The sequence below is a fragment of the Macaca fascicularis genome, chromosome X (assembly GCF_037993035.2).
Source record: "Macaca fascicularis isolate 582-1 chromosome X, T2T-MFA8v1.1".
Classification (NCBI taxonomy): domain Eukaryota; kingdom Metazoa; phylum Chordata; class Mammalia; order Primates; family Cercopithecidae; genus Macaca; species Macaca fascicularis.
The window spans coordinates 126,879,183-126,893,231 of record NC_088395.1 but is presented as its reverse complement, the minus strand read 5'-3'; the positions used below and the strand labels follow the sequence as shown (position 1 = coordinate 126,893,231).

General features: G+C 39.9%; 1 protein-coding gene across 2 annotated transcripts; it reads right to left on the bottom strand.

Moving 5' to 3' along the window:
* MCTS1 (MCTS1 re-initiation and release factor) lies at positions 1–8,313 on the bottom strand. Of its 2 annotated transcripts, none has more exons than XM_005594490.3 (6): positions 8,167–8,313; positions 6,872–7,024; positions 6,252–6,349; positions 4,033–4,166; positions 1,300–1,367; positions 1–205 (listed from the first exon to the last, which is right to left on the bottom strand). In XM_005594490.3, exons 1-6 carry the CDS (start codon positions 8,175–8,177, stop codon positions 124–126), a joined length of 546 nt encoding a protein of 181 aa, XP_005594547.1. In that variant the 5' UTR covers positions 8,178–8,313; the 3' UTR covers positions 1–123. The 2 variants fall into 2 exon arrangements, with proteins under 2 accessions (XP_005594547.1, XP_005594546.1); XM_005594489.4 differs by lacking the exon at positions 8,167–8,313 and adding an exon at positions 7,545–7,713.
* Positions 8,314–14,049: the final 5,736 nt, after the last annotated feature.

Here is a 14,049-nt window from a genome sequence, read left to right as displayed (position 1 = left end):
TTTTAGCATCTGGTGAATTTATTCAGCATAACCACAGGCATTATCTTCATGCTGTCACACACAGACACAAACACAGATACAGCACAATATCCATATTTAGCCCAAGTGCATTCCTTCTGAGGCTCATTTATATGTCTTCATATGCCACAGCCCATCATTTAAATAATGGATATTTTCAATGCCAATTCCTTTGTTGACTTTCTCACTGTAGAAGGGAAAAAAACACATAAACATACTTTTATGCATTTTTATAGTCTTGTGATAAATATAATTCAAAGTATATTGTTATTTTTTAATTATTAAGCCACAAGGAAATAACTTATTGCCATCACAATTACATTGTTGTTTATATTAAACTACATTACTCTGTGGCAGCTTATATTAAAAGTGATTTTAGTGATCTAACTAGTGGGTCTATAGAACCAGAGTAACAATGTCACAAGACTAGGGGAATATCAAAGTGCTACATTAACCCTGAAACAAAATTAATACCACTAATTTGGTCATCAAATGGGTTCTAAAGTTTTTAAATATACTGCCTAAGTTTTAGTAATATATCTTTACTAGTTCTCTAAATATTCTACATTTCTTGTACTACCAGGTCAGAATATAAGATAAATACTGTGTGGTGGTGAGATATATCAGTTTTTAAAACTAGCAGTAATGACCAGGCACAGTGGCTCACACCTGTAATCCCAGCACTTTGGGAGGCCAAGGTGGGTGGATCACTTGAGGTCAGGAGTTTGAGACTGACCTGGCCAACATGGTGAAACCCCGTCTCTACTAAAAATACAAAAAATTAGCTCAGCATGATGGCGCACACCTGTAATCCCAACTACTTGGAAGGCTGAGGCACGAGAATCGCTTGAACCCAGGAGGCAGAGGTTGCAGTGAGCCGAGATCGCGCCACTACACTCCAGCCTGGGCAACAGAGTGAGACTCCATCTCAAAAAAATTTAAAAAAGTAAAAATAAAAATAAAATGAAGACAGCAGGGAAACATCTTCCCTCCTCCCCCAGTTTAAATTATATTAAATAAGATTCCTAAAGTACCACACACACATAAAACAGCTGTGTTGGTACATGGGTTCTTTTCAGTGCTTAAGAAAGACTACAATCCTGAAGACAAAATAGGTTTCACTGGCTTCCTAAGTGTTAGGAAATATCAGAAATGAAGCTTCTGTGCTTGGATATTTGTGTAATGTGGTATACATGACAGCAAATTTCACCTATAATTCTGATGCTTCCTGGGTTGGTTACCCATATATCAAAAGTTAAGGGGGCCTAAAGTAAGACTTACATGTCTTCTGCAGACATCTTCATGACTCCAACACATAGAGCATGCTGTTTTCCTTCTGCCATGATAGCCTGAAAGAACACAGCTAAGAAAACTGTTTATCAAAATGCCTTGGGGCTTCCCCATCAAGGGAAGGGTGTCAAATAATGATCACGTTACTAGCTAGTTAAGCCACTTGGAACACCTCTTGTGTCTTCCCCTAGACCATTAACTCCTTGAGAGCAGAGACCTAGCAGAGTCTGTGGGTATACTGTACTCAGTAAATGCTAAATGAATAAATCTAATAACCCCTTTTCTTTCAAGTCAAATGTTAATACTATAACCCATGCCCACAAAACCAGAGTAAGTCACACAAAAAAAGGAGTAAAATTTCTTGCACATAAATACTAAAAGCCATGAAATCAATAAATATTAATTGTTCTGATTAATTATTCTGATCACTGAATGCTGGGGGTTTTTGTTTGTTTTTGAAACGGAGTCTCACTCTGTTGCCCAGGCTGGAGTGCAATGGCGCAGTCTTGGCTCACTGCAACCTCTGCCTCCCAGGTTCAAGCAAATCTCCTGCCTCAGCCTCCCGAGTAGCTAGGACTACACCACACCCGGCTAATTTTTGTATTTTTAGTAGAGACGGGATTTCACTATGTTGGCCAGGCTGGTCTTGAACTCCTGACCTCATGATCTGCCTGCCTTGGCCTCCCGAAGTGGTGGCATTACAGGTGTGAGCCACCATGGCCAGCTGTTTGTTTGGGTTTTTGAGACGAAGTCTTGCTCTGTCACCCTGGCTAGAGTGCAGTGGCATGATCTCGGCTCACTGCAACCTCCACCTCCTGAGTTCAAGCAATTCTCCTGCCTCAGCCTCCTTAGTAGCTGGGATTACAGGTGCACACCACCCCACCCGGCTAATTTTTGTATTTTTAGTAGAGACATGGTTTTGCCATGTTGGCCAGGCTTGTCTCAAACTCCTGACCTCACGTGATCCGCCCACCTCGGCCTCCCAAAGTGCTGGGATTACAGGTGTGAGCCACCACACCCAGCCTGAATGGTGGTTTTATGTAAAGGATGTTTTAAAATAATGGTTAAATTCCCAGTCTACCTTTAAGAGCCCGATATAACAGTTTCAACCTTTCTAGAAAAACCAGAGTGGTCTTGATTAACATTTGAAGTTTCTGGAATGTTAAACACTGCAGTACATATTTTTAAAAGTCAAGATTCAGGGTACACAAGACCTCTCTGTACCATTTTTTTTTTTTTACAACTTTCTCTAAATCTATAATTGTTTCAAAATAAAAATTATTTTTAAAAGTAAAGACTAGGTACTAAGAAAATTTTCCATTTAAGGTTAACTCCAGAACTAAAAACTTACCAACACTTAGAGGAATCATAAATATTACAAACAAACAACAACAACAACAAAAAACCTGTCCTCACTTTTCTCCCTTGGTTTTCAATTCATTCAGTGTTCCAAATATGTGAGCATCTATTATGCAAAAAGCATGTCAACATAAACTGTTCCTAGAATATAAACATACAACTTATACTACCCCTTCGCTGTAACTGCCCCAACAGAGAATATCTTTTTTTTTTTTTTTTCTTATTCTTATTCTTAAACACACCCCTGCCCAGGCATGGTGGCTCACACCTGTAATCCCAGCACTTTGGGAGGCCAAGGCGGGTGAATCACCTGACCTCAGGAGTTTGAGACCAGCCTGACCAACATGGTGAAACCCTGTCTCTACTAAAAATACAAAAATGAGCTGGCCATGATAGTGGGTGCCTGTAATCCCAGCTACTCGAGAGGCTATGGCAGGAGAATTGCTTGAACCCAGGAGGCAGAGGTTGCAGTGAGACAAGATCGCGCCACTCCACTCCAGCTTGAGCAACAGAGACTCCATCTTAAAAAATAAAATAAGATAAACACACTCTAAAAGTAATTTCCCTATTCCCACCAAGTACCATTCCTTTTCTATACCTGAGGCAAATGGCTACTTTGGCTATGATAAAGGAGAAGATGTTCTCTTGTCCAGAATAGTCACAAAAATCTATTTAATCCAGAAAATAGCTGAAACAGCATGGCAGAAATGGAAATAATGCAGAATTACTCAGGTATGTCATAAGTTGAATCGATCTTTAAGGACTATCTGGGACTCTGACATTTCTCTTTGAGAAAACGTGCTCTGAGGCCCCCAAACCCAACTTTTCAAATAATTAATTTTCAAAATAAAAGTTGGAGGTTGCCAATATTTCCCACTATTCACTTCCAACACAAAATTTTTGCTTGGGAAGAGATACCTATACCTGGTGACTAAATTCTTTTCCCTTTTGAGAGGTTTTACTCCAATGTATGTCAGTAAGTCAAAATGAACATTACAGTGGCAAGTTGATATCCAAAAAGCTGATCCAATTATATCATCTATATCCTTTCCCCTAGTAATCAAGAATTCCCTATTGTGTCCTAAGTCTGATAACAGTAGGCCCTGACTGGGCTGAAATGCAGCTGAGACTCTTTTGTAACTTATTCTCATTTAACTTCTAAGAAACGACCTAAGATGAGATAATTTAGTAGCAACAAATAAAATTACTCTACACAACTTCAAATGTAACCAGAAAGGCATGAGATAAGAGTAACAGTAACCTTCAAAAAGTACATCTAATGTTCTCTTGAATGATACACCTTTCGCAGTAATGATAAGAGCACAATGAATACATTTTTCAGCAGTTTTAGCCTGGGAAGGATACAACAATGGTATCTACTGCAGCAGGGTAAAGCTTAGCTCCAGGAGAAGTTAAGCCTGGACACATGATATTTGCTCCACTGAGTACAAATTTGATGGCTCCTTTATCAACCTGCTGGTGTGGCAGGATAAAAGGATCTATAAGAAAAGAAATACAATATATTAATAATAACACTAATGACTCAACAGAAAAAGGCAAAGGATCTGAACAAATATATCCCCAAATTATAGTAATCTAACAGATACAAAAGAAAACTCTGAAACACTATCATTTGTTTACCAAATTGGTAATCTTTTTTGTTTGTTTGTTTGTTTGTTTGTTTTTGAGGCAGGGTCTTGCTCTGCCATCCAAGCTGGAATGCATTGGAGCAATCATATATCACAATAACCTTGAACTCTTGAGCTCATGCAATCTTCCCACCTCAGCCTCCCAAGTATTCTCCAAAAACCATAGTTTCAAAACTTATACTACCCCTTCCTCCAAAAACTATGGTTTTTGGAGACTATTTAATATGCTGTGGGAAATTTTCGTGATATAATGTTAAGTGAAAAATGCAAAGTAAAAAAACTATTAAAAAGATCAGTGGTTACCTGGGGTTGGGGAAGTAGGGGGAGGAAGGATGAATAGGTGGAGCACAAAGAATGTTAGGGCAGTAAAACTATTCTGTATGATACTTAACAGTAGATACTTGACATTACGTATTTGGGAAAGCCCATAAAAGTGTAGAATACAAAGAGTAAACCCTAATGTAAACTAAGGACTTGCGTTAATAATAATGTATCAATACTGGTTCATCAATTGTTACAAATGTATCATTCCAACACAAGATGTTATTCATAGGGGAATCTGAACTGGGGAGAGGGAACCTTGTTCTTTCTCCTTACTTTTTCTGTAAACCTAAAACTGCTCTAAAAAATAAAAGCCTGTTAATTTAAAAAAAAAAAAAAAAACTACAAGGGGATGACGAGAAGTTGGTTAAGGGGTACAAAAATACAGGTCGATAAGTTCTAGTATTCGAGAGTACAGTAAGGAAATTATATTTAATAATGATTTACTGTATATTTCAAAATAGCTAGAAGAATTGTAGTCTTCTCAACACAAAGATAAACGTCTGAAGTGATAGATACCCTAATTTGATCATTACACACTCTATAAAGGTATCAAATATCACATGTACCCCTAAAATATGTACAAATATTATAAATATATATAGGTGGGGGGGATACAGGCACCACAACAGCAGACAATGTACAGCTATTATATATCAATTTTTAAAAACTATGTAACAGAGAGCCCAATTTAAAAAAAAATACGCATTTACACACATCACAGGAAATAACTGGATGGAAGAACATTTAGTCAATGCTTTCTCATATATTGACTTTTCTCTATTAGGCTAATAGATACAAATATAAAAAATGAAAATGCTCACAATGCTTATCACAGTTTGTAAATACATATTTGTGTAATTATCTAATTGCTGTTTATTCTCCAAACTAGACTATTAGTTTCTTAAGGACAGAGACAATGTCTTTGCTTCCCATTGTATTCTCAGCACCTAGCTGAGTGCCTAGCACATAGTAAGTTCAATAAAGATTTGTGTTTGTTTGGCTTTTTGCCTTTTTTTTGAGACGAAGTCTCGCTCTTGTCCCCCAGGCTAGAGTGCAATGGCGTGATCTCGGCTCACTGCAACCTCCGCCTCCTACAAGCGATTTTCCTGCCTCAGCCTCTCGAGTGGCTGGGATTACAGGTACCTGCCACCAAGCCCAGCTAATTTTTGTATTTTTAGTAGAGACGGGTTTCACCATGTTGGCCAGGCTGGTCTCGAACTCCTGACCTCAAGTGATCCGCCTGCCTTGGCCTCCCAAAGTGCTGGGATTACAGGCATGAGCCACCGTGCCTGGCAATAAATATTTGTTGAATGAATGAATAAATGATCTTTCTTGGGCTTTCTGGAATGCATGAGAGAATTTGCATTTTTCAGATTTACCACAAGATGGGCATTCTTTTTAGTTTTTCATTCATTATTACCTAGTACTAATAAATAATGAGTTAATTATCAGAAGTCACTTTAAACTTTTTGTGTCTTTCAGTATCCCCAAATGCATATTTTTCTCCCCCAGCAGTATCTCATCTGATTAAATGCATATTTCTTACAAGACTTTACATTTGAATATTGCAATAAGAGTAAAATTTCAAAAAATAAAAATAAAAAACCTTACATTTGTGAAGTAATCTTAGGGTTGGATAAAAAGGCCCTTCTCTTTGTCTAAAAAAGAGTAATTCTCCATTTACTGTAAGAATTTCTATATGTTCATGGCTGTAAGACAAATGTCACAAAGTACCAAGTTAAATATTTTCTTTCAAAAATTCACAACATAAAACACGCATATACAGTGATAAAGTAAACTTTTTTAAAAAGTCAGTAAAAATCCTGGCCAGAAAAATATTGTTTACATTGTTTTTCCTATCATACAAGTCCAGTAGAGAAAAAAAGAAAAATATTACCTGCTACAACCAATTTTATTTCACATTTTATTAATTCTATTGTTAGATTCAATAAAACAATTATCTAAAGAACAAACTGAAATAAATTAAATCCAACTCTGAACTAAAACATTTAACTCTTTACTAAAACAATCAATACACAAAGCCACATTTTTTCAGGGACATAGATAATCTTTGAAAATGCAAATATTGGAGTTTTAGAGTTATTCTGTGTCTACCCCATTACTAATCTATCAATAGTTAATCTGAAAATAATTCCATTTAGTATGAGTGCAATCTAATCATTAAATATTCAGCTACACCAAGCTTTACACAGACAAAAACAAAGACTTACCATCGGACTATTTTGACAGGATCTTTCTTAGGCATGATTTGATTAAGCCATGGTTCAATACCTGGAAATTGCTCTATCAATTGATTCTTAATACCCTTAATAACAGAAGTTTTCAACTGGATGCAGTTGGACACATTTTCTTTTTCATCAAATCTGCCAAGTAATTTTTGCAAGAAAAGAAACAGGCATTTCTAAGTAGAGGTATCAGAATACCTAAAGGTATTGTTCTAATTAGTCATTTATTCCCAACCAAGTAGATACTTATAATTTTTTTTTAAATACCACTTCCCTTTTACTCTGTCCAGCACAAAACCAATGTCTTAATACAATATTGAAATAAACTGTCAAGTATACAGCAATTAGCTGGGGTTGGGGGAAGGAATATGAGACATACTTTGCACCATAATCTGTAATTAGCTACACAGATGCCTTTCCTGGAAAATCTTATTCAATTCTACCCAGGAAGAAACACAGGTTCCCACCAATAAGGAAACCTGTGATCAAAAAACAAAACCCTCAATTGTTGAGATACAAAAGACCAACCCAAGTATAACATAGAAAATTGGTCCCTGCTAGGCTATGTAATCTGCTGAGATTTTTTTTAAGTGATGACAATAATGATTTCTAAGATCCCTATTTCATTTTTGCTCAAAATTTCATGCACAAAACCCACCTTCCTTTGCCCATGCTCCCCCTTTGCTTTTTGCGTCTACCAAATCTGGAAGGCAAACCCACTAGTAGGTTCCCAAGGAATTTTTGTCTTCCTTATACTGAATAGCCTATGGGGCAATCACGTTATTTTCAAGGCAAGGTTAATCTGGCAGCTAGGCAATAGGCATGACAGGCCGCTTGCTTCCTGTCACCCAGACTCCTTCACTCCCATGACCCAGGAAGTCAAGCCTTCCTTTATTCAGTTCATAACTAATAAACATATGGCAGTGAGCGCAGGGCTCCCCTCTCAGCTACAGAGGATATGCCCCTAAATCACAGTGCACGGATGTGATTGGTAGAACCCTAGGAATGGAGACAGAATTGGGGGAGGGGGCAAAAGAGAAAGAGGGGTAAGGAGAAAAAACAATGGGCGTGGAGGGACTGAAACCCGATTGAGGACTACGGATGGAAAGCTTAAAGAAGTGTTCAAGGTGGGAGTGAGAGCATAGTACTATAGAAAACCTTAGGGAGTCAGGATGGCAGGGGCGGGGGAGAGAGAAAGAGGATCTTAGCTCTCGCCCTCTTCCCCACCCCCACCCCACCGCCTTTGTGAGCAGCCGATGGAGGCCACAGCATGTCCTTACTTCTTGAACATGATCCAAGGTGAAGGGGGCGACGATAGGGAAGGGCCCGGAATGGGAAAGAAATTGAATTTGCAAGGGTCCGGCAGATCCCCTCACACGAGGAAGGCCGGCACTGACAGTCGGAGCTGTAGTCGTTATCCGGAAAACGAGAGCCAGCCGCGCTTTACGGCTCTCAGTCAAATCTGACTACTTCCGCTCCTCTGGACTCCACGTAGGCGCTTTTGCCGGCTCCTTTTAGGCAACCGGTTCCTCTGCAGTTGGAGGTAGCTGCAAGGGCGGGACTTGACAAGTAGAAGTGATAGAGCAATTGCAGGAAAAGAAGAATGGAGGGGGCGGGGAATCAATCAAAGTAGCATTTATGGCACTTGCGTCAGTTACGGGTTCCTCAAAGGGTCAAGATTCTTCCGTGCTTCGTTGCTACCTACCGTCAAACCAAACGATTTTTTTTAGGGGAAATGGCTTTTGTCCTGTCTGAGGCAACCGAATGGATTGGTGCTTACCTACCAGCATGAATCCAGGCAACCCTCATGGCTTCATGTGAAAGTGCTGGTAGGATTGCCAGGTTTAGCAAATGAAAATACAGGATGCCTATTTAAATGTGAATTTCAGGTAAACAATGAATATTTGTTTTAGTGTAAGTACACCTCATTAATATTTTGGATATACTTGCACTAAAAATATACAGCCCTTGGTTAGCTGAATTTCATTGAGCATCCTGGTTTTTTATCTCATAACCTTATTCACTGGCAACCGAACGATGCACCCATAGTTTTTTGCCGGTTTTTATTGAGACAGGTCCTCACTCTGTTGCCCAGGCTTGAATGTGGTGGTGCTATAATGGCTCACTGCAGCCTCTACCGCCTTGGCTCAAGGGATCCTCCCACTTCAGCCTCCCAAGTAGCAGGGACTACAGGCACACACCACCAGGCCCGGTTAATTTTCTTATTTTTATTTTTATTTTTATTTTTTTGTAGAGATGGGGTCTGTGTTGCCCAGGCTGGTTGCAAACTCCTGGGCTCAAGCAGTCTTCCCGCCTTGGCATCCCAAAGTGCTGGGGTTACAGGCTTGAATGACTGTGCTCCAGTAGAATAATTCCCATAGAATTATTACAGAAGGTAATCTGATTTAAGAGACAATAGCTAAAGATAAATGTTTTACTTCAGTATTTTTTTTAAAAAGAAAGCTGATGGAGAAACAAAATTATGCCAATCAAGAGTTTCACTTTGTTTTTTTGTTTTAGAGACAGCATCTCACTCTGTCACCTAGGCTGGAGTGTCGTGGCATGATCATGGTTCATTGGAGCTGCAACTTCCCAGGCTCAAGTGACCCTCCCACTTCAGCCTCCCGAGTAGTTGGTACTACAGGCATGCACCACCACACCTGGCCAATTTTAATTTTTTGTAGAGACAGGCAGGGTCTCACTAAGTTGCCCAGACTGATCTTGAACTCCTGGCCTCAAGCAATTCCCTGAACTCAGCCTCCCAAAGTGTTGGGATTACAGCCATGAGCCACTGTGCCTAGCCTAATCAAGGGTTTTGATCAGCCAAGAAATAATGGAAAAATTTAAAAACCTGAAAAGGCCCTACTCGGGAGGTGGGATGGGTAGGCACTGACATCCAAAACAAATACACCAGTCTTCCCAGGGAGTAAATACTCTAGTCCATATTGAGGAGACGGGCCATTAAAGCAATTATAACACAAACAGTACTATGCATTTAAATGATCCAACTAACTCACTTTGTCTTGATTCTATGGTACAAACAATATTCTGATTATAATTTGGCTTCCCATGAAGATCTGCCCACAGGGAAAGAATTAGCTATGTTCCAATCAAATCTGCATGAACAATTATGTTTGCATTTGTAAATTAATAAATTAGCATTCTGGTTTATACAACACTCTCTTGTGGACATCCTTAGTGAGAATCCACATTCCCAGCATCCATCAACTCTGCAACATTTAGAATACTGACATTATGAACATGTGAAACTGATGTCCAGACCCCAAGCTGTGGTTAGTGCCACACTGGCAGGATTCTTTTTTATTTTTTAATCTTTATGGGTACATAGTAGGTGTATAAATTTATGGGGTACATGAGATGTACAGGCATGCAATGTGAAATAAGCACATCATAGAGAATGGGGTGTCCATCCCCTCAAGTATTTATCCTTTGAGTTACAAACAATTCAGTTATGCTCTTTAGCTTATTTTAAAATATAGAATTAGGTTATTATTGACTATAGTCACAGTACTAGTTCATTCTCACACTGCTAGAATACCCAAGACTGCATAATTTATAAAGGAAAGAGGTTTAATTGACTCACAGTTCTGCATGGCTAGAGAGGGCTCAGAAAATTTACAATCATGGCAGAAGGGGAAGCAAACACATCCTTCTTCACAAGATGGCAGGAGAAAGAAGTGTGTGGAGCAAAGGGGGAAGAACCCCTTTTTATAAAACGATTAGATCTCATGAGCACTCACTCACTATCACAAGAACAGCATGCAGAAAACCACCCCCATGATCCAACCACCTCCTACTAGGTCTCTCCCCAGACACGTGGGGATTATGTGGATTACAATTCAAGATGAGATTTGGGAAATCCAAACCATGTAGGTCACCCTATTTTGCTATCAAATAGAAGATCTTAGTCATTCTTTCTATTTTTTATACCTATTAGCCAACCCCACCTCCACTACCGAACCCCCCATTACCCTTCCCAGCATCTGGTAACCATCCTTCTATTCTCTGTGTCCATGAGTTCAATTGATTTGATTTTTAGATTCCACAAATAAGTGAGAACATGTGATGTTAGTGTTTCAGGGCCTGAGTTATTTCACTTAACATGGTGATCTCCAGTTCCATCCATGTTATTGCAAATGACAGGATCTCAATTTTTTATGGCTGAATAGTACTCCATTGTGTATCTGTACCACATTTTCTTTATCCAAACATCTGTTGATGGACACTTAGGTTACTTCCAAATCTTAGCTGTTGTAAACACTGCTGCAAGAAACATAGGAGTGCAGCTATTTCTCTGATATACTCATTTCCTTTCTTTTTGGGTGGATACCCAGCAGTAGGATTGCTGGATCATATGGTAGCTCAATGTTTAGTTTTCTGAGGAACCTCCAAACTGTGCTCCATAGTGGTCGTACTAATTTACGTTCTTGCCAACAGTGTACAAGTGTTCCCTTCTGTCCACATCTCACCAGCATTTGTTATTGCCTGTCTTTGGATATAAGCCATTTTAAGTGGGGTGAGATGATATCTCATAGTTTTGATTTGCATTTCTCTGATGACCAATGATGCTGAGCAACTTTTCTTTTGCCTGTTTGCCATTTGTGTGTCATCTTTTGAGAAATGTCTATTCAAATAGCTTGCCAATTTCTTGATTGTATTATTAGATTTTTTTCCTATAGAGTTGTTTGAGCTCCTTCTATATTCTGGTTATTAATCCCTGGTCAGAGGGGTAGTTTGCAACTTTGGTGATTGTATCCTTTGCTGTGCAAAAGCTCTTTAACTTTATGCAATCCAGTTTGCCCATGTTTGCTTTGGTTGTCTGTACTTGTTGGGTATTGCTCAAGAAGTCATTGCCCAGACCAATGTTGTGGAGATTTTCCCCAATGTTTTCTTGAAGTAGTTTCATGGTTTGAGGTCTTAGATTTAAGTCTTTAATCCATTTTGAATTGACATTTTTATATGTCAAGAGAGAGTCTCACTCTGTCGCCCAGGCTGGAGTGCAGTGGCGCTATCTAAGCTCACTACACCCTCCACTTCCCGGGTTCAAGCAATTCTCCTGCCTCAGCCTCCTGAGTAGCTAGGATTACAGGCGTGTGCCACCACGCCCAGCTAATTTTTTTTGTATTTTTAATAGAGATGGTGTTTCACCATGTTGGCCAGGCTGGTCTCAAACTCCTGACCTCGTGATCTGCCCACCTCTGTCTCCCAGTGTGCTCAGATTATAGGCGTGAGCCACCGCGCCCGGCCAGTGTATTTTACTTTTCATTATAGAGACCTTTCACTTCTTATAGTTCAGTTAATTCCTAGGTATGTAATTTTACATGTGGCTATTGTAAATAAGATTATTTTTTAAATTTCTTTTTCAGATTGTTCACTGTTGGCATATAGAAATGCTACTAATTTTTGTATTTTGATTGTGTATCCTACAATTCTAATGAATTTATCAGTTCTAATAGTTTTCTCATGGAGTCTAGTTTACTCTAAATATAAGATCATATCATCGGCAAACAAGGGTAATTTGACGTCTTCTTTTCCAAATTGGATACCCTTTGTATGTCTCTCTTGTCTGACTGCTCTCGTTAGGACTTTCAGAATAACAGTGATGACAGTGGACATCCCTGTCATGTTCCGGATCTTACAGGAAAGGCTTTAAGTTTTTCCCCTTTCAGTATAATACTAGATGCAGGTCTATTGTATATGACTTTTATTATGTCAAGGGTATGTTTTTTCTATCCCTGGATATTGAGGGTTTCTATCATGAGGAAATGTTGAATTTCATCAAATGCTTTCTCAGCATCAACTGAAATGAAAGGTTTTTATTTCAAACTGAAACTGAAGGATTTTATCCTTCACTCTGTTGACAGGCTGTATCATATTGATTGGTTTATGTATGTTGAGCCATCCTTGAATCCCAGGGATAAATCCCAGTTGGTCATGATGAATGATCTTTCTAATGTATTGTTGAATTTAGTTTGCTAGTATTTTGTTGAGGATTTTTTTTTTTTCTTTGAGACGGAGTCTCGCTCTGTCACCCCGGCTGGAGTGCAGTGGGGTGATCTCGGCTTACTGCAAGCTCTGCCTCCCAGGTTCAGGCCATTCTCCTGCCTCAGCCTCCCAAGTAGCTGGGACTACAGGTGTGTGCCACCATGCCCAGCTAATTTTTGTGTGTGTTTAGTAGAGATGGGGTTTCACCGTGTTAGCCAGGATGGTCTCGATCTCCTGACCTCGTGATCCGCCCACCTCGACCTCCCAAAGTGCTGGGATTAGAGGTGTGAGTCACTGCACCCGGCTGAGGATTTTTGCATCAATGGTCATCAGAGATATTAGCCTGAGACTGAGGCTTGTTCTGTTGCCCAGGCTGAAGTGCAGTGACGCGATCTCAGCTCACTGCAACCTCCGCCTCCCAGGTTCTAGTGATTCTCCTGCCTCAGCCTCCCGAGTAGCTGGGATTACAGGCATGTGTCACCACGCCCAGCTTATTTTTGTATTTTTAGTAGAGACAGGGTTTCCCTATGTTGGCCAGTCTGGTCTCAAACTCCTGACCTCAGGTGATCTGCCTGCCTCAGCCTCCCAAAATGCTGGGATTACAGGCGTGAGCCACTGTGCCTGGCCAAATCTTTTTTTTCTCTTTTTTTATTTTGAGAAAGAGTCTTGCTCTGTTGCCCAGGCTAGAGTGCAGTGGTGCGATCTCGGCTCACTGCCACCTCAGGCTACCGGGTTCAAGCAATTCTCCTGCCTCAGCCTCCTGAGTAGCTGGGATTACAGGCATGCACCACCACACCCAGCTAATTTTTGTACTTTTAGTAGAGACAGGGTTTCACCATGTTGATCAGGCTGGTCTCAAACTCCTGACCTTGTGATCTGCCCGCCTAGGCCTCCCAAAGTGCTGGGATTACAGGCATGAGCCACCGCGCCTGGCTGTGGTTTTCTTTTATTGTGTCTTTAATCCGTTTTGAATTGACATTTTTGTCTGGTTTTGGTATCAGAGTAATGCCAGTCTCATAGAGTGAATTTGGAAGTATTCCCTCCTCCTCGATTTTTTGGAATCGTTTGGGTAGGATCAGTATTAGTTCTTCTTTAAATGTTTGGTAGAATTTAGCAGTGAAGCCGTTGGGTCCTGGGCTTTTCTTTAGTGGGAGACT